This window comes from Bos javanicus, chromosome 26 (genome assembly GCF_032452875.1).
Source record: "Bos javanicus breed banteng chromosome 26, ARS-OSU_banteng_1.0, whole genome shotgun sequence".
NCBI lineage: Eukaryota > Metazoa > Chordata > Mammalia > Artiodactyla > Bovidae > Bos > Bos javanicus.
The window spans coordinates 14496666-14519904 of record NC_083893.1 but is presented as its reverse complement, the minus strand read 5'-3'; the positions used below and the strand labels follow the sequence as shown (position 1 = coordinate 14519904).

General features: G+C 48.0%; 2 protein-coding genes across 4 annotated transcripts in view; both read right to left on the bottom strand.

The window, feature by feature from the left end:
- Nucleotides 1-3545: 3545 nt before the first annotated feature.
- LOC133239083 (cytochrome P450 26C1) lies at nucleotides 3546-13101 on the bottom strand. Its single transcript, XM_061402637.1, has 6 exons — nucleotides 11294-13101; nucleotides 10553-10777; nucleotides 9790-10065; nucleotides 8267-8425; nucleotides 6095-6424; nucleotides 3546-3923 (listed from the first exon to the last, which is right to left on the bottom strand). The coding sequence occupies exons 1-6, from the start codon at nucleotides 11495-11497 to the stop codon at nucleotides 3546-3548; spliced, it is 1572 nt and encodes a 523-aa protein (XP_061258621.1). The 5' UTR covers nucleotides 11498-13101.
- Nucleotides 13102-13178: 77 nt separating this feature from the next.
- EXOC6 (exocyst complex component 6) overlaps nucleotides 13179-23239 on the bottom strand; it is a 190025-nt gene continuing 179964 nt past the window's right edge. For all 3 annotated transcript variants that reach the window (XM_061402816.1, XM_061402815.1, XM_061402817.1), the window contains 2 exons: nucleotides 15443-15555; nucleotides 13179-14443 (listed from right to left, as the gene is read on the bottom strand). In XM_061402816.1, coding sequence (XP_061258800.1) covers nucleotides 14311-14443; nucleotides 15443-15555 — 246 coding nt within the window. In that variant the 3' untranslated portion in view covers nucleotides 13179-14310. The remainder of the gene's footprint in view (nucleotides 14444-15442; nucleotides 15556-23239) is intronic.

Sequence of the window (23239 nt, the reverse complement as noted above, 5' to 3'; positions counted from 1 at the left end):
ATACTCTTCCCTACCCCCGGCTAGGCTACCTTACCAGGGTGACCTGGGCTCTCCAGCTCCCACCCGGCAGAAACCCACCCAGAGGAGAGGGGGTGCTGGGTCCTAAACCCAGGCCTCTACCGGCCGCTGATTAAGAGTGTTGAGAGAATCCTGACTGGGAAGTGGGTCTTCTGGCCATTGCCCACCTATACGATTGGCCGCTCCTGCAGCCACAGCTTGGAGCTCGGACACTGCGAGAAGCGCACGTGCGCTCCCCGTTTCCAACCCTGTCGAGCCAGTGGGACAGGGTCCGAACTTCCTCGGACCAGTCAGGGCCATTCGCTCCCTCGGTTTCAACGCTGAACCCACCAGCCGCGCCGAAAACGAAACAATAATGTATAAGTTTGTTTAAAGCCGAAAAGCGGCTCTCACAGGAGCGAGTCTCACGCCTTGGAAAGCGTCCCTTGGAGATGGAAAACACTTTGATCCCGAGAGCTGTTAAGTTAAATACAAGACCTTCCCGCGTGGTCCCCCAACCGGGCGGGTCCAGCAATGTCTGCGGAGTCGCCGGGACCTCACGCTCGCAGAAACGTTCCACGCCTGGCTAGCCCCAGGATGTCTTTCGGAGAATCGGCGGTTCACCATAACCCTACACTGGTGTTTCAGAGGCTCCAGGGAAGGGTCTCGCCCACAATCGTTTCTTCAAATGAACTGACAACTGTAAACAGTGACAGACCACTTGGGGGCACCGGCTGGAACCGGGCGAGACGAGCTGGAGGTAATTCTCAGAAACCCTAGGCCCGCCCCTTTCTGGACGGTGCCTCCGGCCGGTGAGCAAAGCAGGCCAGCGGGGGCGTGACCTGGGGCCCAGTCCCAGTCCTCCGGCCTGACCTGCCTGTGACCCCTGCGGGCCGGACCGTGACATCTGAGTGAACTCTGCAGGGCCATCTCGCCAAGTTCAGCGCGCGCCGGGTCACAAGATGAGCGGGGCCTGCCCGCTGGAAATCGCCACAAAGGGGAAAAATGTTTTACTCTATCTGCCATTCAGACCCGCGTGGGCGACCAGGGGAAAGGATTAAATGGGATAGTGAAGAGCACTAAAGATCATCTTGAAGAGGGAAAGGGTCGGTAAATGACCAACCCAATTAAGAACTTTGACCTAGAAACCTTATCAGGCTTTCTTGGGTGCTGGTGGGTAGAGAGAGGGCTTCGTTAGCTGGAAAACAAAATAATGTTTCTAAGATGTTTACAAAACAGACTGATGGTAAGGGTTGGCAGGGGTAGGGAGTAGTTTTTTGCTGGGCGGGGAGGTGAGCTCCTGACTGAGGTCAGCTGCAGCACCCCTCCCCCACTTTTCTCCCGTCAACACTTTCTTCCCTCGTCTTGAGCAGATTCCCACCCCTTCGGTTCTAAACCTCCTGTACTCTCTGCTTGGGGCTCTTCTATCCCCGGACACCCCTGGCTGGTTCCTTCCAAAGTCGAATGCCACTCTTTCCAGCCCCCAGCAGAGCCGCCAGGCACTCTGTATGACAGCCCTGTTTTATTCTCTCGAAACAGCTCTACCATCATCAGAATTATTCTTGCTCGTTTGTTAGTTTATTTACTGTCTCTTTCCTTTGCGAGCACACCAAGTCCAAGAGGGTAAGAATCGTATCTGCCCCTTACTCAGAGAATCAGAAGCAAGAGCTCTGATTTTCCTTGAAATGATGAGTCGATGTATCACTAGGAAGTCACAGTAAAACTGAAGCTGCCCTTTCAGAGGCTTATAGTTTAGTACAGACCACACAGCACGTAAATCAGGTATCTTGGAACCTGGGAAGTCCAGGCTTCTGAGAGCCCCGCCGCATCTATCTCTCCTCAAATCAGAATCAACCCCAAGCCCTGGTCTTCCCACCACCTCACCCTAGTGGAGCTTCTGAGATGAGATGTTGTCTCTGAAGCGTCAGGAGCGCCCTGAGGGCAGGCCTCAGATCTACCACTTTCACCGGCTCTGTGGCTCTGGCGCCTGCCTGCAGATCCCATGGCGCCAGGGCCTGTGGTCAGCCGTGGGTGATGAATTGTTGCAGATGGGGTTATGACTGTGTCAGTTGAGCTCAGAAGGGCCCGCTGTGCTCCTGCTCCTGAGCTACTGGGCCCTGCCTAAGCCTGCTGCCTCCCCTTCCCTTCTGGCCCCAGGATCCACCTTAAGCCTAAGGTCAGGAGGGCACTTTCTGGTTCCTTCTGGTTCACTAAGGGGTCAGCTCCAGACTTGGAGGCAACTTCTCTGGCTCACCCATCATGTTCAACTGCCCCCAGCCTGTCCGAAGGTGGGCAGCAGGTTACAGCGTGTTAGGAAAAAAGGAGGCTCTTGGTTTAGATTTAAGCACTGTTGGGAACTTTTGTGTTGGAACCTAGGGATCACTATGAAAGGATAGAAGGCCAAGAGCTACATGGTGGCCACAGGCCAGAGACTGGAGCAGGGGGTAAGGGATGGGGTGGAGGAGAGCACTGGCTGAGTGGTCTAATCTCCGGTCTCAGTCTCTGCTTGTAATGAAGGAGGTTGAAGCAGTAAACCAGGGCGTCCCTGCAGTCAGCTATCATCTTGGAGATAATCTGTAGCTCAGTTCCCTGGGGCTATGCTCGAGAGTTTCCAGCAGCCTGGGCCCCAGGCTGTCCAGTTCCTAGCCCCTCTCTGGGTATACGAAGGGCAGGCCCTTCTGGGGAGGGGGTCTTTCTTGAGTCTCTGCCAGCTCCATCCCACTTTCCCACCGAGGAGCAGCTGCCCAGCTAAGCTGCAGCCTTCTCACTCAACTACTGCCAGGAAACGATTTCTCGGCCTTCCTGTTTTGGGTACAAATACCCCAAACCTCTCTGATTATGTCTCAACCTCCCATGAAAATAATCCAGCCTTAGAATCCTCTCAGTGTACCTATTCTCTCCTGTATAAATGGAAAGATTATATGCGTTCTTGAACTAGGAATTTTTCTTTTAAGAAATCGCCAGTAGAATCCGGAGCTGTTGATCCTGTTTAGAGCCCTGAAAGCGCCCGCAATTCTGGGTTTCTGCCGAGACAGGCAGAGTGGCCAGGGCGCACCTAGCGGAGGCCACCTGCCTGAGGGCCTTCCGTTGGGCGCCTTCTCAGTGTCTTCCTATGGCCCAAAGCCAGGCCAGATATGCCCTCCTGGCGTCCCCGCTTCCTCGCTACAGTTGCGGGCCCTCCCTCATTCGACGGCCCACCCCACCCCACCTCCCCACGACCCATGCCTCCTCCCCAGCTTGAATCCTAGGGGAAATTTTTCCACCATCCCTGCTTTGAAATCCTGGGAAAGGCATAAGAGACTTGGGCCACCACCTTTCCTCCCTAAGGGCGCGAAGTGCTGGAGGCACCATCCCACCAGCCAGGACGCTTCACCAAGTGCGGTGGCGGTGGTTCATGAGTCTCCTCCCTCAGAGTCGGACACAGAGCTGCGTTCAGTAACCTTCTGATGAATGAGAGCGCGCCGGACCCGGCATTGGAGAACGGCAGATGGGCGGCGCCGCAAGCGCGCCGCAGCCGCTGGCCAAGCCAGGTTCCACAGCGCAGCAAGTCAGAGGCGTTGCCCATCCTGCGCCGCCGGAGACGCAAGAGGGTGGAAAAAGAGCCGCAGCCCGTCCACCGGGTGCACGATGGGCACGGTCTGCATGGCGGGGAAGGCAGGCGTGGCCAGTTCCCAGCGCGCCGTGCGCACCAGCTCCACCGCGAGCAGCTGGAGCACGGTCTGCGCCAGCTCCTGGCCAAGACAGCTGCGCGCACCACCGCCGAACGGGATATAATGAAAGCGGCCGGCGGCGCCCAGTGCATCGTCGCCCGCAGTGCCGAAGCGCTCTGGGTCGAAGCCCTCCGGCGGGCTGCGGTACACTGCGGCCGTCTCGTGCGTGTCTCGGATGCTGTACATCACGTTCCACCCCTTGGGGATCTGGTAGCCCTGCGGGGAGGTGAGGAGACCCGCCTGACCACCAGGCACCCGGAAACCCAGCCCTAACCGATCCTTCATCAAACAGGCTTCCAAACGGGCAGGGACGTGCGTCTTAACCGGAAACTAGGATACTGCTTTGCATTCCCGTCTGTTTCAGCTCCTTCTCTGGTGAGCTGTGTGACGTTGGCTACATCATCTCTGAGTCTCAGTTTCTTAAGTGATCAAGTGAGACCAAAAATGCCCGCTTTGTTGTGAGGACTCAAATAACGGGTCTGACATATGTATTAGTGGTCAGTGAGTGTGCTCTGTTACTGTTCACTGTTTTCTCTGTTTTCTTCTCACATTAGGAGACCTAAATTCGAGTCCTGCATGTACCAGCTGCCTGCGTCAGAGCAAAGCAAACGACAGCTCCTTTACGGTCATCTCAATTTTTCAGCTCTTTACACTCAACTGAAAACTGCCTCTCTGTACTCACTAGCCATGAGCTGTACATAACCTTCAGATCCAGTAGCCACACTCTGAGAAGGTGCATGTGAGGATTAAATTGTTGGAAGGAAGCTTAAAATGATGAAGGCTTTCATGTTCCCTCAGCTCACCTCTTTTTCAACTATTCCACTTTTGAGAGGTCTTCCAGCCCCGACTATCCGGCTTCCTTGCTCGAACAGGCTTCAGGAGAGCCTTCCTCTCAACAGGCAAATAGAAAATCTTGAAATCATCAAGGCGTGCCCTCTCCTCTCTAGGCCTCAGTTTTCCCATCTGGCTGAGACCCCACCCCTATTCACTCCGGCGGTCCAGTGCTCTTCTACCTTGGTTTCCCTACGTCTTACACCCCAGGCCTGCTCAGTGGTGTCTGAACTCCAAAATTCAGCATCCCAGACACTACTAAACACCTCACTAACCCACCTACCTTTGGACCACGCCGTCTTGGTGACATGTGGTCCCCATCTGAGCCTTTCACTGCTCCAGTTCAAATGCCAGTTCCCAAAATGTTTTGGTATCATTCAGCTAGAGGTCACTCTCTTCTTCACACCAGTTTGTGATGAAGTTGCTGGCTCTGCCCCCTTTTCTCTCCACAACAGCGCCTCAAGGGCAGAATCTCTTTCTCTTGTTCAGTTGCTAAGTCGTGTCTGACTCTTTGCCACACTGTGGACTGCAGCATGCTAGACTTCCCTGTCCTTCACTAACTCCAGGAGTTTGCTCAAATTCATGTCCTTTGAGTCCGTGATGCCATCCAGTCATCTCATCCTCTCAAACTCTGGCATGCAATGGGGATACTGGCTGTTTAAGGCGAAGGGGAGAAGGTGCCCACTCTGCCTGGAGCTGCCCAGGGATCGGGCTGGGGGTGGGGAGGTGCAGCGGCAAACACCCTCAGTTTGGCAGCGTTAGCATTCCCCTCCCCAGAGTTAAAGTTGGAAGGGACCAAGGCAGCTTCCCTCCAGAGAGCAAACTGAGGCCCAGAGTGAGAAGGGAATTAGCCAAGGTCATACAGAGACGGAGCCGGGCCTAAACCTTAACTTTCTTGCCCCGCTCAAGCCAACCAGATCACTACCCATATTTTAATAATCCCGTTTTCCTGGAACCTGGCCTCAGCCAGAACCCTGGACAGGTAGCAATGATTGGTCCCTTTATCTTGTGAGAGAGCCAGAGAAATGGAGCACAGGACAGAGTGGGCGGCTCTTTGTGCACTACCCAGGCTCACTGGCTGAAAGGGGAGTGCTGGGCAGAGAAAAGGATGATTTTATTCTAAAACTGGCCTCTAACTGAGTTGACTACCCAGACAGCAGTCAAAATCTTCGCAGGTGGCGCTAGTGGTAAAGAACCCACCTGCCAATGCAGGAGACACGAGACGTGGGTTCCATCCCTGGGTTGGGAAGATCCCCTGGAGGAGGAAATGGAACCCATTCCACTATTCTTGCCTGGAGAATTCCGTGAACAGAGGAGTCTGGAGGGCTACAGTCCATGGGATCGCAAAGAGTCGGACACGACTGAAGCAATTTAGCACATAGCCCGGGGTCCCTAACCTTGCTTTGCGTCCTCAACCGTGGTTCCGGGAAACGTGATCGGATTCAGCCCATTTTCCAGGAGGCCCGGAAAAGGGAAAAGGAGACAGCGCCGTCCTAACCCCTACCCCACCTCCCAGCGGCCGGCTGCAAGGCGGGGCGGGCGAGCGGCGCACTTACGTCGAGCTCGAAGGTGCGCAGGGCTGTCCGATAGCCCCCGGACACCGGCGGCAGGAGGCGCAGCACCTCCTTGACCACGCAGCCGACGTAGCGCAGGTGGCCCAGCGCCGCCAGGCTGAGGTCGGGCTCGCAACCGCAGTCGGGCGGGGGCCCAGCGCCGCCCCCCGAGGCCGCCGGCGCGCAGCCGCACGCGCGCCCCAGCCCCTGTGCCGCCAGCTCCTGCTGGATCTTGGCGATGGCTGCGGGGTGCTGCAGGAGTAGCAGGACGAGGGACGTGCTGGCACTGGCCGTGGTGGAGAAGGCGGCGAAGAGGAGCTCCACAGCTGATTCCTGCAAGACAGCCCAGGGGCGCTGTCTCCATTAGCCGGTTCTCAGGCTGTGGTGCAGGGGCCCCCACATTTGCCATTGCGCACAGGCCAGATCGCAGAGTGCTCGGAGGCACGGCTACCTGGGAGGGTCTGGGAGTGGACTGAATCCCAAGTCCGCCACCTGGGGAAACCACAGATAGCCTTGGGAGGTTCCCATAGATAATGCCAGAACTTTTTTGGTGTAGTGTTCTTAGTGCTTTAAGTGAATTAAGTCATTGGATTCTCACCCGCAGTGTGTGTGGCACAGTTTCTGCCCGTTTTACTGAGGCTCTGAGAGGTGCCCAAGGTCCCTTCAGTCACCAAGCCCAGTAGTCGGGGCCAGGAGTCCAGCAGTCTTAACCATGCAGTGTTGCCGACAATGCAGCTGGCCCTCCTGACCGGGACTGCTGCGGAATTAACCAAGGCACCTGCAGCAGCAGAAGCAGCAGCCTGGCACCAAAGTGAGCATCGTGGTCCTCTTCCCGCTTAGTGGTGGTCCCAGTGAGTGACTGCACTGCTTCCCCATCTGCACTGTCTGGAGGCTTCATCATCCAGGCCCCAGTCCTCACTGCCTGCCTGTGCCCTCCTCCCAACTCCTGGTATGGTGTCTTCCTTCCTGGCAGCAGCAGGTGTGTGTTTACACCCTGATGGATGTGATCACAGGGTGAATGCGGTGCCCTCCTCTCCAGCAGAGGCTATGTTTGCTCATTGTATAGAGTCTGGCACTGAATAGGTAGAATCTGCTTGTGGAATGAATGAGCTGATCCAAGGCTAACTGGCTGTTCTGGAGAAGATGGGGAGCTGGGACGGAGACCCTGGGGCTCCAAGGTCCTTCCTGACCAGCCAGAACTGAAGATTTCTGGCTAGTGGGTCCCTTCCTGAGAACCTGGACAGTGTTGTCATGCCCTCCCCAGCTCTGCCAAGGCAGAGGGAATGTCCGCGTCTTTCCGTACCACTCCCCTTCCCAGCCTAGAACTATTCCTATCTGCGGGCTCCCCCACGACTCACCAGCGCCCTGCTCATCTACTTCTAACCCCTTGACTCTTCCAGACTTCACAACCACCCAGAAGTTAGGAAAGAGATTGTTCGTTCCATTTTCAGAGAAGACACTCAGGCTCAGTGGCTCGCTAGTGGGAAAATGAGTGTCAGAGAAAGGATGGGAGCTGCTTATGGAAGGGATGAAGTGTTTCCATTTCTAACTCCCCTGCCCGCTGCCCCCCCCTCCCCCAGCCGCTACATTCCTTTTTGGGTTCTCGAGCAGGTGGGCCCAGGGGTCATTCCAAAGCTCCCCTCCTTACTTCCACTGCATGTGTTCTATGCATACGTGGGGGAGGGGGTGGCAGTTTCTAATTCTCCAGTAGATGCTCAGTGGCAAAACAGACCAGTACCCGAGGTACCAGGTGCCGAGTTGGCTCATGGATGCGTAGATTTGGGGAGGAAAGGGGACACTTGAAGGAATTGTGGAATTTGACCCTGAACCCTTAGGGTTTGTAGAGAAAAGGGGTGAACAAAGCGTCATAGGCAGGCAGACTGCAGAGGCGAAAGCATGAAGTGACAGGGAAGTGGGGAAGAGGAGAGCTGTTTGCTGCCAGAGGCTGTAAGGGAGGACCTAGGATTCATGCCTTCGCTTGGCCCAAAGCCACAGAGGTAGGGGGTGCGGCTGAGCCAGGACTGGACCCAGGTCTCCTCTTTCCCTCACCCTGAGGAGTGTCTGTGGCTCCAAGTGGGGCCAAACAGGATGTTGCTCCGTTGTTCCAGGGATTCAGCCTGTGTGTAGAGACCTGCTATACATGCAAAAGAGGGAAGGAGAAATCCGGCCACATACCTTCAGTTCCTGCACTGAGAGCTCATGGCCCAGTTCCCTAGTGCTGTGGATGATCCCATCGAGGGCATCGCCTGGCTCCACAGCAGTCTTGTCTTCAAGAAGCTTCTGTGCAATGGCCTCCTCCAGGTGCCGATGCAGCTGGTCCCGGGCCCGAATGCCCTGATGTGTGGGGAGACAAGGGAGTTGGGGTAGGAAGGCAGAGGGGGCTAGCCCTGGACACCTACCCCCCACACCTTCCCAGTGCTGGTCTGGCTCTGCTGAAAGCTAGCGTTAACAGATTCCCAGCTCAGCTCCACATTGTAGAAGGGACTCAATATAAAGGCTCAGGAATTTGTCCTTTACCCTCATACACCATTCTCTCTTGATGATCACAAGCCCCTCTTTGGAGCAAGGCAAACAGTTTACTGTCCTCCTAAGGGGAGGATGCTGAGGCTCAGAGAGGTCAAGCAATTGTCCAGGGTCACGCAGCTTCAAGTGTCTGTGCTTGGCAGATTACCCAGCCTGGGAGTTAGCCCACCGCCCTTCTCCTGCCTGCAGGGGCGGTTGGCACCAGTGCAGAGAGGAAGGGACACCTTGATGTACTCAGGAAAGCTCTGGCTTAAAGAACACTACTGGAAGTTCTAAACATTAGCCTTTGTAAAAAGGGGTAGCCAGGAGGGCTGGGGTGGTCCCCCAGAGTTCAGGGAGCAAGCACAGTGAGAAACCATCTGCCAGGGGAAGCATTTTGAGCACATCGGCTTCTTATCGGGGGAGACGGAGATGGGGTGGGGAGGTGTCAAATCTTGCCTCTGCCCCTACTAGCTGTGTGATCTTGGGCAAGTCATTTAACCTCTTGGAACTTCAGTTTCTTCATCAATTAAATGAGAATAATATTTTGAGGAGGATTAAATCAGAAAAACGTACCCGAGGCAATCGGTCCATATATCAGGTCCCTTTACACATAACTATTATTTTTAATTGGGTGAATGAAAACCAGGACATTGGCACAGTAAGAAGCCCCAGATCAGTTGCTCTCTAAGTCCGGCCCATTGCTCTGAAGTTTGAAGAGGCCATGGTTCTCTAATCCGGAAACTAGCGGGCCTGGGGCCGCGGGCGCTGAGCCGACACCCACCCCTCTCCAACCCCGGCTGGCGCCGGCCTGGGCCGGGGGCGTGTCTGCGGCCCTTGTGCTCCCATCCGTTGCCCAGCCACGGGGCTTCCAAAGAGGCGCTGCAGGCCGGGCCTGGAGGCGCCGCTCTGGGGAGGGGCCGGGGCGACTGGCTGGGCTCCCGCCACCGAGACCCAACGTCGGGAAGCCCGCGGCTGCTGGGGCTGGAGCTCGTCCCGCCAGGCGTGGTCCAGAGAGGGTGTGTGGCCCGCCCCGGCTCACACAGCGAGTCAGGACAGAGACCAGCCCCAAGGCCCACCGCCACCATGCCGCCTCCCCACACTAGGCAGAGCCTCCATCTCCCAGCAGAGGTGATGCCTATGGCGCACCAAGGGAGCCTCAAAGGGAAGGTCTGGGGCGGGCGGGGCGGCAGTACCTTGCGCAGGCCGCTGAAAGGCACATCGAGGGGCAGGGAGAAGAGGTTCTCCACGAACTGCTCGAAGGTCCGGGCCAGCTCAGAGCACTGCGCCTCGTCTAGCCGTAGCCCCAGCAGGATGCGCGCGGCCATGCGGAAGGTGAGCGCTTTAGCGGCCTCATAGACAGCGACCGGCCCGCGGGCCGCGCACCAGGAGCGCACCTCCCGCCGCAGCGCCCTCTGCAGGCGAGGCACGTAGCACTCCAGTGCCGCACGGCTGAAAGCTCGAGCCAGGATCTGAGGGGAACGCACAGGGTCAGCCCTGCCAGCCGTCCGGTTTCCTCTGCTCCACGACTCCAGCGGAGCCAAGAGGCCAATTTCGGCCCCTTCTTCCTCTTCTAAGCGACCCGGACCCAAATGTGTTGGGTTTTGCTCTCGCCATTCCCTCTAGTTCTTGTCTGATGTACACAGTGCCTCCTCTCCATCCAGGCTCCAGGGGCCACCTACTCCAGGAAGTCGTCCCTAACACTGAGTTTGAATTTCCGTCGGTTCTGGCATCAGAGTCGCATAAGATAGAAGATGAAAGGATCTTTAAGTCCCAGTCCTGGCCTTATAAGCCAAACCCAGAGAAGGTAAGGGACTACCAACCCAATGCCACCCACTTGTCAGGGGCCCTGGTCAGGTTCACAGTGTATGCCTAACACCTCGCCCCGGCCTGGCCCACGGCAGCCGCTCAGAAGCCGCGGGTCCGACGTCCCGACGGCCGCTTCTGTTTTGGGCTCACCTTCCGCCGCTGCCGGTGCGACTCTCCAACCGCGCCGAGCAGAGTGTGCGAGCCCAGAAGGATGTGCGCACTCTGCGGCCACTGGCTACGCACAAGGCGGTGCTCACCCAGCAGGACTGTGCGCACGTTCTCCGCGCCGCTCACGCGGATCACTGGCCTGCCCAGCAGGTGCGTCTTGAACACCGTCCCGTAGCGCTCCCTGCGAGAGCTGTGGAAGCGCGAGCCCTGCGAGCCAGGAGCGAAGAGGGATGGGGTCACTGGGTCTCGGCTGCGAAACTAGCCCAGGGATCCCAACTGCCTCTTGATAAAAACCTCCTGCTCCAGGCTGGCATCTTATTCTTTACAAAACGGTCTCAAAGGTGCCTCGCGACTGACTACCCTACGGGGATGTACATGCTCCCGTTCCCATTGGTGAGATGGGGAAACAGAGGCTTAGAATGGGGACCTGAGTGCCAAATAGCCCATGGCTGAGACGTGCCCCTGACTCCCGATTCAATGGTGGCAGGACATAGGGCCCTAGAACCCCTCTGTTCATCCCTGCGTGGCGTCGGGTCTTAGGTTGTGCTGGAGAGAACGCCAGTGACACACGGTCCCTTCGAGGGAGAAGCTGGGTAGAGGGGAGGGCTGTATATGCTCCCTGGAGCCCTGGGCGACAGAAGGAGAATGGCTACGAGCCCTGGGAACCTTGAGAGGCAGTGGGAGACAGAGAAGAACAAGGTGCGGAAACGACCGAGTGCTCACCTGAACTAACCAGTGCAGCGTTTCCCCGAAGAAGGGCCAGCCCATGGAGCCTTTGGGCAGGGGCAGGGCAGAGGCTCGGTCCCGACTCAGCGTCCAGCGGAGAGTCCAGAGGTGCTGCGCCAGGCTGAGTAGCAGGCCCGCGCCCAGGAGCGCGGTGCCCACCGCCCCCAGCGCGGACAGGCAGCTCAGCCCCCAGGGTAACATGGCGAGCCTGCGGGGGACGGGCCGCTCTAAGCGCAGGAAGCGCCGGAGCTGCGGCGCGCAGTGCTCACCTGTTCTGTCCGGAAAGGGCCCGGGGGCCTGGGGACCAAAACTGAGATTTACCAGGGGCTTCGCTCTACAAGCAGAGGGGCAGCGGAGGATCTCAGTGACCACGCGCCCTTAGGGAACGTGCCTTCATAGAGACCCGCGAGCTCAGGACTTTTTCCTGAGTCGGATGGCTCCCGGGCCAAAATGCCACCTCCTTGCGGGGGTGAGGGCTGCCTCAGGACCGCTCGCGCCGAGCACCTCCCACCGCCCTGGGTCAGCACTCCTTCGACAGAAGCAGCGAGGGAGGGCAAAGAGAGGAGCAACTCACCGGCTTGCCAACGAGGGCTGCGCTCACCCGGGTTGTGTAGACCCCCGCCCACCTCTCTCTTCTCCAGCCTTTTAACCCTTCTCGGCCTACCCCGGCAACATTTATATAGATACTGGATTGCTCCCTGCGGATTGATCCCGATCCACACGACGTGACGCGCCTCTGCATATTTAAGGCGCTCCACGCAGGGTAATGATTGGAGGCGGTGGGCAGCGGCGAGCTCTCCGGGGGGCTGGTGTGGGGAGTGGCAGTAGCTGCTGCGCTACCGCTCAGCCGGTGCCGTGCCCGACGCAGATCCTCGGGCGGGGCCTGCGGTTTCGCGCCAAGAACTTCCCGACTCCAAGCAGGAGCTCGGCGAGTGGACTGACCTAGCGCAGGGAGCTAACGGGGGCTCTCTGTAACTTCCAGGTGCCGGTTCCCAAGGTTCCCACGGCACTACAAGGTTAAAAGGGATAGGGGTTCTCCACTTTGCTCTGCTTTTATTTCAGGGAAATTGCGGTCTTCGATGCCTGCTTTGGCATCGCAAGCGCCTACAAAGGACGGCCTGGGTTGCGATTCTTCGACATCCCCTCCCCTCCGAGGTCTCCGGTCCACCACTTCCAGAATCCTTCAAAAGGGGGTAGTGTCACTGCTCCAAAGCTTCACGGAGACTCCCCCTAACCCCACGAGGAGCAGATACCCCGGGCGCCTTTCGGGTCTCGAGGACCAAATTCACCGATCCCTCCCCCTTTGTATCCTTCCACCCCATTAGGCTACATAGTTGCTTTTCGGGCTTTTTGTGGGGCCCTAAATGCCCAGGACTCGGGCGTCCTAGTCACTACGGCTCAACCCAAGGGGTGTGCATGTTGCGGGGCGGGGTGGTGGTGGGGATTGCCGGGTGCTTGTTTGCCTGAGAAAAGTAAACTCCTCAAGACCATCGCCGGTGCGAACCCACAGTGGTCTGCTCCAAACAGTGAAAAGGCGGCGTCTCTCTGAATCCAGGACGCCTCAGCCCAAGCCGGGGAGACGTCCCAAGTGCCCTGGAGGGCTGGGTAAGGCACTCGAGGGCCACCGCTTTCCAGTCCTCAGAGAGAACTAGCAGCTCGCCGTCTCCAGTAACTTCCAGAATGTATTGTATTGTACCTAGAAGTAACCATGCTTTCCATATAATATTTTTTAAAACGTTAAATACTTTAGGATTAGAGACGGTCAAGAGAATAAATGCTTTTCTTCGTTTTGGCGATACTCCCATTCCAGTAACTAAATAACAGCCTTTCTAAAGAAAGCAGTTGTTTCAAATCAGGAAACTCTAAACAGATGCAACAGCAATGAATTTTCAGCAACTTGCTCAACCTTTTTAATATTTAATCACAAAATCAAGAAATGCACATATAATTCTTTACACTTATTTTACAGAGTCAAATATAAGTTTCTTACAGGCATAAATTCTGAAAATGCAAAAGGATTATTCAGCATAAATACAATGAAGACAAAGTAAGGATCAGATTGATATTACCATTTGGACCACAGTAATTTACACAGAGTAAAATGTACATTCGTTTTAGGTTTTCCAGAGTTCATTTTGGTTTGGCTTGTTTCTGCAATAAGGATCCAGCACTGAGGTCTGCGCCTTGAAGAAAGTAACCCGACCCCTGTGGTAACTTGTATATGCAGGAGTATGTCTCTCCTAGCACAAGTGGCACCTGAAGTGGTTAGCCCCACTTAGCTTCTGTCCTCCTAACTTGAACCAAACCAAACCAAATAAATGGGGTCAGCTACAAACAATATAGTTAGAAATATTAACCCTGCTGAACAGAAACAACATTGCATCTTCAGAAAATCCAAATACCTTTTCTTCATATTCAGATTAAATTAAACCACCCAAGTAGAACAAGTAATTCACATTCTTATTGGGTTAAATTAAGTTCGATTTCAGGTTCCTTTAAATATTTGTCTATTTCCTCCCTCAGAATCAGCAGAATTAGACAATTTAGTCTACTTAAATACTAGTGAGGTGAAAATTCAAGCTACAAGTCAGAAAATGTCAGGGAAATGTCATACATGATTGCATTCCAAAACCAGATACTGGGAAGAAAAAAAAACAACCAGAACAATCACTGAAGTCTAAATAGAAAAAACACCTATAGAGGCATAAGTTCTTCTAATGTATTTACACAATCAGTTTCATGTACAATTTTTGACCTGATTTATATATTACAGTTTTGCCTTTTTTCCCTAGAAGTGAAAAAAATTAATGTCACATTTTCCATATATAAAATAGTATTCATTTAAAAATCCATACAAATGATATTTATAATTCTTGTTTCTAAGCTCTCATCAGTGTCTTTTCCCTATTGTATTTTTTAATTCTGCAAACAATTTTCTGTATCATGACCAGTGCCCGTTAGAGATCAATGTTGAGTCACAGACTTGGTGTCACTGAGTACAAGCGATGTGAAGGCTATGTGTGTTGGGACATACCATTCACCAAACTTCTCAGCTGTTTCACAACTGTCTCTATCAACTTCTGTTTGTCTCGATCATTCTTCCTGAATTGAGCAAATATATTGTTCTTTTTGCTAGTATCCTTCATCCTAGGAATATATGTGAATGAAGAAGCTTAATAGAAGGAATTTAAAAGTTATACTGTAACAACTAAGATATCTTGGCATGCTCTGTGTTATCTCACACTAAATCTATGCTTGAAAAATATACTTCAAAGAAAATAGGTATTACTAATAGAGTTACAGAGATAGCAAACGCAGAAAATACTGGCAGCTTTATTTTGCATTCTACATGAAATGGTGTTTTTGCATTAGTATGTAAATCTAAAAGCATGTTTTCTTACATGATACTATTTTCTAATATCATTCCATAAAGTATGCTAAAATACACACCCTCTCAGACTCTGAAAATCATGCTCATAGCAAGACAAGGTGAAAGGAAAAACAACAGAAAATTTAAAGCAGTAATTTGTTTTGCCTCAGTGGTGTTTCATGGCACTGTAAAACAATTTATTTAAAACCGTTCCTTGTGTCCTTCTCAAATCAAATATACCACAGATATTTTGAAATGTGGGAAAATAAGACACAAAAATTGAAATTTTTAATAGTGATATCTGAAATATGATACAGAGAAAAGAAAACATGCTGCATGAGAAGGAAAAGAAACACCAACACTTGTTTTCTGGACAAGATGCACCAGTAAGTGTTCTGTTACTTCAGATTTCATATTATTATTTTTTCAAAAGGCATACTTCTCTACCTGTAAGGAATCCAAGCCCATCATGGTAGGCTTTAGATAGCACTGATGGCAAACTGATTCCAGTCCCTTTCTAAAGCTAATTAAGCCAGATATTGAGGACACAATAGGAAAAATGTTTAGTTCATATCAACACAAACAGAAATCTCGTAAAAATCTATACCAACACTGAAGGCCAGAAAGAAGGCGGCTTATATTTTGGTCATTAAAATGAACTGAACTTTTAAGCTCCATGTAGACATTTTTCTTTTGATTAAAAATCTCCAGTTCTTCAATTATCACTGAATTACCAGCTGCTAAAATGATATGTGAAGCTTTCAGAATATACTCACTTCTCCAAAAGAGTAAGGGCTGTGTTTGGATTCACCCGAAGGTACTTAGACGCTGGCTGACCATAATCAGCTAGATAAGTAGACCAATCCCAAACCATAAACAGGTCGAGGAGCTGAGGAAGACGGGAAAAATGTTAAAGCAATTTTTGACTATTTATCCACAGCTAATACATAAAGTATATGCTACTCTTGATCCATTTGATCCATCTGCTTCTCAGATGGAACAGAATAACCAATCTTATTTTTAAAACTTCATTAACTACATTTTATAACCAATGTAGTGTATAGTGTCTTTTCACTTTTGAAATAACTAAAATTGTGAGGGGTTGCCTTTCTAATAAAGTACTTCATTGCATTTCCAAATAATTGTAAAATAATGAAAACACTTTTATATAAATACATTAACACTTGTTCTAATGTATAGAGGTTTAATCTTTACACATTATTTGGTTCATACTCAGATTTAATTAGTAAAGGTTGCCACTAACTGAAGAATTTTAAAGAATTTAAATTGAACCTTTTTTTTTTTTTTAAGAGGTTAAGTATGTTTACCTTTCAAAGAAGTCGTTTACACCTAGACTTTCCCAAAGTAATTTAAACCAAAAAGCTCAGATAATCTCAATGAAGTGCATTAAACAACCTCTGCTGGATTCTCCCTGGTGATAGATCCTCAGTAGTGTTATGAAATGAGGTCTTCAGGACTCAGCTTGTTAACTCTAGGCAATCATTTTGTATAAACAAACAACAACAAAAAGGAAACCCTCTTGTTTTCCATAGTGTTTTAAAATTGACTATTTGCTTTATAATCTCCAGTTAGAATTGTTGTCAAATATAGAAGTAATCTTTTAAAAGCAATGCCATGCCTAAACCAAAGCACCAAACTCCTTATCCAACTTTAAAACCCTAATCCCCTTTAAGCCATTTAAGACCAACTTCCTATCCCCATCTGAACTGTTTCAGAAAGCTAAATGCTTTACTTACTACCTTCCTTCAGTTTTTATATTATTCTTTCTTTTTGTTTTACCTCACTTTACAAGTACGGGGTGTAGTGGTTTTGCTTTCAAATGAAGTATTTGTATTTCATAGAATACATGAGCCAATCCACTGACTCTGAGAGAGAAAACTTCTGGGGTGGTTAAAAAACCAGAGAAAAGTTACAAGACACTAGCTCTTCCTTAGGAAAGACAATGGATTTGTTTGACTCTTCCCCTCTCTACTAATTAGAGACTTTCTTGTACAAAGAAGAAAATTCTATAATGAAAATGTTTGCTACTAATATGAAAAGCCAGGCTATTTTTTCTTTCAGACAACATTCTAGGCCATACCAAGGGTTAAGACACTGGTACAGAAACTGCACTGAGACAATGTTAAAAGAATACACTGAAAAAGAAAAGGGAAGTACTCCAAGTTTACTCTTGCTAAAGCAACATTTCCCCTTCTTTCACAAGGAGGAATAGTTACTTTCTACACTCTGCAATGAAAATATAAATTAATATAACTTCTCTAGACTGTGATTTTGCATTATGTAAGAACCTTAGAAAAAAAATGGCCATTCCCTTTGACTCTAATCCTACTTCTAGGAATCTAACTTCAGTGAACAATAATAAAGGTAGATGAAATTTTATCAACAAATATATTAATCTCAAAAATGTTATTTGTGTTATCAAAAATTGAAGGAGGAAAAAAAAACACTGAAATCAGGTTAAATCTCAATGTTAACAGAAGGGTTAAACAGTGAGGTATATCTATGTATAGAGTGGTTATTCAAATCAATGCTTACACAGAATTTGAAATAACTTGGGAAGAAGCTTATGATAAACATTACTAATAAAATCACATAAAAACCCATCAAAAGAGACTGGAATAAAATTTGAGAAAATGTTAAGAATAGCTGTAATTTGTATGGTGGGATTATGGGTAACTGTGATTGTCTTTATTTTCATAAGGTTTACATACATACTTTATTTTCCCCCAATAAATTCCAATAACGAATTCCCCTCACACAGTTGTTAAAAGCCTCATTTTGAAGGAGTCCTCTTTCAGGTATGCATTTGTGTTTGCTCAAGTGTGTGTGGGCATGCGCACAGTCAGCAGAAAGTAACCACTTAATGTACTGGCTGCAAATTCCCTTTCTTTCCGAAAAGCAGCAGCAACATGACCTTTGGGATTTGGAAGAGGAAAAGGCCTTAAAATAAGAGCTGATCTACCCCCAGGTGAGAAAGGAGGAGCCCATTTAATGAATTTAAAACCTACACCAACTCCAACTGTGAGTACAGAAGTGGTTCTTCTACAGCACAAAAACAGACTTTCCTAGATATGCTCTTTTCTCACAAGGTCGGATACTCATATGCAAAGTTCTTATCTCTATAAATTTCTTTAGAAATTACAGAAACCACAAAATTTAACCTAATTGCCCATCTGTTGTTGTTCAGTCACTAAGTTGTGTCTGACTCTGCTACCCTATGGACTGCAGTAAGCAGGTTTCCCTGTCCACCATCTCCCAGAGCTTGCTCAAACTCAAGTCCATTGAGTCAGTGATGCCATCCAACCATCTCATCCTCTGTCGTCCCCTTCTCCTCCTGCCTTCAATCTTTGCCAGCATCAGGGTCTTTTCCAATGAGTCGGCTCTTGACATCAGGGGCTTGATACAGAGGATAGATTTCCTCATTACAAGGCATTGGGTCTAATGTTAATTCAGGTAAATGAACTTTGAGAAAAAAGCACTGCTTTTTCTGAATGGACTACGGGTGTCCCTCCATCCATAACAATTATAAGGTCCTTTTTCACTTTTTAAAGTACAGTTCCTTTGAGATGAAAGATGTAACACAAAACCAGGGCATTATTCTTGGGTCCTACGTAACACTATGCCGGGCCAGGCTCATGGACTGAGTCCATTTCTGCAAGCTGCTACCTGTGCCTATTTTGACCAAGAAGCAGGATCCCAGGTTTCTGGGATGGTTTAAAAACATGACTGCTCTGGAGCCAAAGTGTGACAGGAAGGGATGAGGAAACTGGAGTGGTGCCACCGACTTCTTCACTCCACAGTCACTGCTTTGGGAATGCCTCTCACATTCATTGTGCTTTCACAGGATGTACTTTGTCCTTAAGGAAAACTTCACTTCTCTGTCGCAAGTTTTGCTTCCTTCAGATGGCAGTACACAAATAATACATCTGTTATTAATCACAAAAAATCTCCCTCAGTCTTGTAAATAAACTGTGAGACATGCTCTCAACAGGTGCATTTATTAGTTAACACATATAACTGAAATTCAAAGATGTAGATCAAACATGAACAAAAACAAAAATCTCCCCTAGATTATCCGCAAGCAGTTTTACAATTACTTATTAAAGGATAAACTCAGGCATATTATAACAAAAATTGGTATTAGGTTCTAAAAATGGGTTTGTTCCAATAGTCAAGTAAAGTAATTCCATCTTAAATCCTTTGGGGAAGTAAGCAAAGTATGGATCATACAAAAATGAATAGCAAAATAACGTGTCTCAGTTCTATTTCATCATGATTTATAAGATTACCTAAAATTAGTAACCTAACTTTTTTTTTTTTTTTTACCAAGGATTTAAAAATGCCCTTCATAAGTAATCTGATAATATAAGGTGGATTTATGCCAACTTTTTAAAGTGAGTTGTACATTTCACTTCCTCAGTGATTCCTACGTATGTCCAGCAAACAAAAAGATTCGGCTTAAGAAAAGAAATGGTTCCATGGGTGGTCCATTTATATGCTCAAAATAGTTGAGAATCACTTCAGAATCACTGAAGAGTTAGTCTGTGTCAAAGCATTTAGCCTGCTGACAGTTTCCCATCCTAAATTGCACTCCAAATCTACACCCAAGAAACCTGGGGTCTCAGACCTGTTGAGATCACTTTGTGCAAAGGACACAATGAATCTAGGCCGACTTAAAACCATTCTATGGAACTCTTGAAGTGACTTTTTGCCTTTGTAAAAGTGAACCCAGAGTGCTAGGTCATTTTTTCCTTGAATCTGGTTTAGCTTTCTTTGTTTTGGGTCTTTGGGTTTTGCTTTTGAAGCACCTCAGGGGCAGTGACCCAAGGCAGAAGATAAATAAAGTTAAGCCAACCTCAAGAGAAAAGCAATTGGGGACACCAGGTTTGCTTTTGTAAATGTGAACAGTGATCTGGGGGCTCAGGGTCAACCCTAGTCCCCCAAATTCCCCTTTCCAAACACTAAATCCACCTGGGACCTCAAAGTTGCTTTGCAGATTCCAAAAGTAAACCAGGAGATCATTTTTCCTTTGCTTCCAAAAAAACAAAGCCAGAGCAAGGGTTCCTAGAGTGCTTCAGAGACTTAAACGACAACAAAAATCCTAAACCAGAATGTAGCTTTAAGGAAGAAATATGAGTAATTAGGCACTGGGGATTCAAGAAAAATGGGTCTTATTAAATTGGCCACAATTGGGGAGGGGGAATACAAGTACTTTTTCTAAATAGATGTTGAAATCAAATGATGAGCTCCATATGCTTTTTAAAGCACTTGGCTTTTACCCCTTTCCAGCTATCTGAAAACACATTTGGAAAATTCCACATGCCGCACAGAAAAGAATTTTCAGTAGCAGATAGAAGGGGCTTGGGCAAAAACTAAAGAAGCAGTGTTGAGCTTCTATCCACTTCATTTTTTTGCCTCCAGGTGTTCACTGCCCTTGTGCTGCCTTTTGCCTCTCTGATACACCTGACCCCTAACCCGTGCCTGCCCTCTTCAAATAGTCCATCTGCCAAATCCACTCTCAGCCAGCCTTTCCACTCCTAACTACGTGAGGATCAGGAGCGAGGTCTCAGCACATTGTGGCTTAAAGGCATTCTTCTCTTCAAGTCACTTAACTCCAGTGAACTGCACACAGCAGAAGCAGAATGCTCCTAAAGTATTTCTGATGATAAGCCAAGTAGTAGTCCTAGATAACTACTAGGTTGGTTTGGAATTTGGGGAAAAAAGAGGCAAAAGGAATTTACATCATCAGATTTATACACATCTGTATTTACTTTATCTTGAATTTCTTGGTCACTACCATGGCTAAAAGACCATGCAGATACATATATGTGTTTGATTTTATGTGGTCTATTTCTTTATTAAGATTAATTTTATCAAGTAATACATGGTTAATAATCAAATGGGGCACATCATAAAACCAACAGTCCACTATCCTACACTTTCCATTCTCAGACGCAGTCATGTTAACTCCTTCTAATACTGGTGATTACCTCAATATTTCTAAATATACTTATTTTTCTTGTTTTTATTTATCATCATATAGTTAGCATATATGAGGATTTATCTTACTTATACTACCTTCCTATTTTTGATAGTCATAATAATTTTTCTCTATTTTTGCTTTTATAATTTTAATATAATTAAACTATTTCCTCTTGCATCACCTTAATTTTTTTTAACAGTTTGGAGATGTATTTCATATATGGTCCAATTTATCCCTTTTAAAGTATACAAATCAGTGGTCTTGTGTACATTCACGGAATTCTCCAACCATGTCAATCGATTTGAGAACACTTTTATCACCCCATACCCATTAGCAATCAGTCTCCAAAGTGGAGTCACATAACATGTTTTTTGTGTGTCCAGTTTCTTTTACTTAACATGATATTTTAAGGTTTATCCATGTTGTAGCAGGTATCAGTAATTCATTCCTCTTTACTGCAAAATAACATTCTGTTATATGGATATACCATGTTTGCTTATCCATTTATCAGTTACTGAACATTTGGGTTGTTCCCATTCAGGGGCTATTATGAATAATACTGCTATTAACACGTTTTTTGGTGGACATGCATTTTACTCTTGGGTATATATCTGGGAGTAGAATTGGTTACAGAAACTTTTAAGAGGATCTTTTGACTTTCCGTTTAGTAATGCAAGAATATTAGCACCTTATATAGTTGAGTTTTAAATAATTCTTTTGGCAATTGGGGTTTAAAATATTTATATTATATATTTAAACTCACATAACAAAAGATGTTTAACTGAAGTTTCCTAAAAAGTTCTGTATGAATCCAGACAGGTATTAGTAAATTATTATGAAGAATTTTTTTGGACTTTCCTGGCAGTCCAGTAGTTAAGACTTTGTGCTTCCACTGCAGGGAGCGTGAGTTCTATCCCTGGTTGGGGAACTAGGATCTTGCATGACATGAGGCACAGCCCCCTCCCCCCAAATAACTTTTTTATCTTCTACTTCTAAAATACAAAAAAACCTAGTAACTAGCCAAATAGAAAAGAACATTTCAGATATTTTGCTCAAGTAGCTGAGTGTGGTTTTGCTTTGTATGCCACCTTCACATGTATATGCGGCTTGTTTTTCTTCATGAGTACCTTGCTCAGTTGCCTCATGTTGTGGGATGAGTCACACACTGAGTGCTAGCACTTAACCTAATTACCCAAACCAGAAATCTGGATTCACTCTGCTTTGAATCTTCTCTCTCACAACTTCTGCTCCTTATTTATTGCCAAATTATGTCAATTTAATGTCTTAAATATTTTTTTCCTAAATATTTCTTGAATTCACTTGCTATCTACTTTCCACCACTGCTATTACTTCTGTCCTAGATTTAGATATCAGATTCTGTCCCCTGGGGCCTTTGGTCTTGCCTATTCCCTCTGCCTGCTCCCCAGGATCCATCAACCTCCACACTGCTGCCAGACAGAAGCAGCTAAAATACGTATCTGATCATGTCATTCACTTGCCTAAAACTTTCAATGACTTCCCAGCTCCTACAAGATAAAGTTCCAGTTCCTTAACATGACATGCAAAGTGATCTTTTGGCTTCCTCTCCTGCCTTGGAAATTCAAGCACCTAAACAAGGAACTACTCAAGAGTTTTTTTAACCATGATGATCCCCCACGAAATTGTCATTTTCTTCTGAGTCCCTTTCTCCTCTTTCTTCACCCAGGGAACTCTCACTTATTCCGTACAATTTAGGTCTGGATTCACTTCTCTCAGGAAGCCTTCCCAGACCACCGTGGGTTAGCTGTTCTCTCTCGTGTGTCCTCACATTCCCCTTCACAAAATCTCTATCACACTGTTTTTCACACTATGCTGATATCACAGTTACTATGTCCGTCTCCCCACGAAAGAATCAAATATCAATAATTCCTTCTGTAGTCTGAATGATGCATGGCTAACTCAGCCCGACTTTTTCTTATATGGCAGTAGTGAAGCCTTTTCTCCTTCCTATTAATGTACTTTGTAAGTGCCTCAAAGCTGGTGACTTGTTTTGCTTAACATCTGTACCTTCACCTTTGGCCCAGTACACAGTATATAGCAGGAACCAAGCAAATGTTACCTTTTGACACAGAGTTTATGTCTATGCAGAGCCCACATCATATATACTAATAAGATAGCTATGTTATTATTTACTTTACTATTTACAATCAAGACAACTCTGAATTTTTAGTAATGCCTTATATTATTCTGAAAGCCAGATACTTAGTCTCTTTGATTAAATTTGTGCTATAGACTATAGTAAAATATTTCATAACCAAAGTTCTACTCCTGAGATTACCTTTTGTAATCAGTGATGCCACAATCAAACATGCTAAATAAACATTCCTGGGTCATACCTTTAATTTTCTATCCGGATTCATTACATCACATGCCACACTTATATAACAGGGAGTTATGTAATGACTTTACCAATGAAGCTCAGACTTCCAATACTAAAGAAATCAAACCTTGAAACTCATGATGTGAGGTGTTCCCTAAACTTTTAGTTCTCTATGATAAGTCATTCTGTCATTGCAGCTCTGAAGAAACA

Coding starts and splice junctions, on each gene's coding strand:
- LOC133239083 (XM_061402637.1), bottom strand. CDS start 11,497: ATGTTACCCTGGGGGCTGAGCTGCCTGTCCGCGCTGGGGGCGGTGGGC. Junction 10,066..10,552: donor CGCACCGGCAGCGGCGGAAG/GTGAGCCCAAAA, acceptor CGTTCCCCTCAG/ATCCTGGCTCGAGCTTTCAG. Junction 6,425..8,266: donor TCTCAGTGCAGGAACTGAAG/GTATGTGGCCGG, acceptor GCTGTCTTGCAG/GAATCAGCTGTGGAGCTCCT.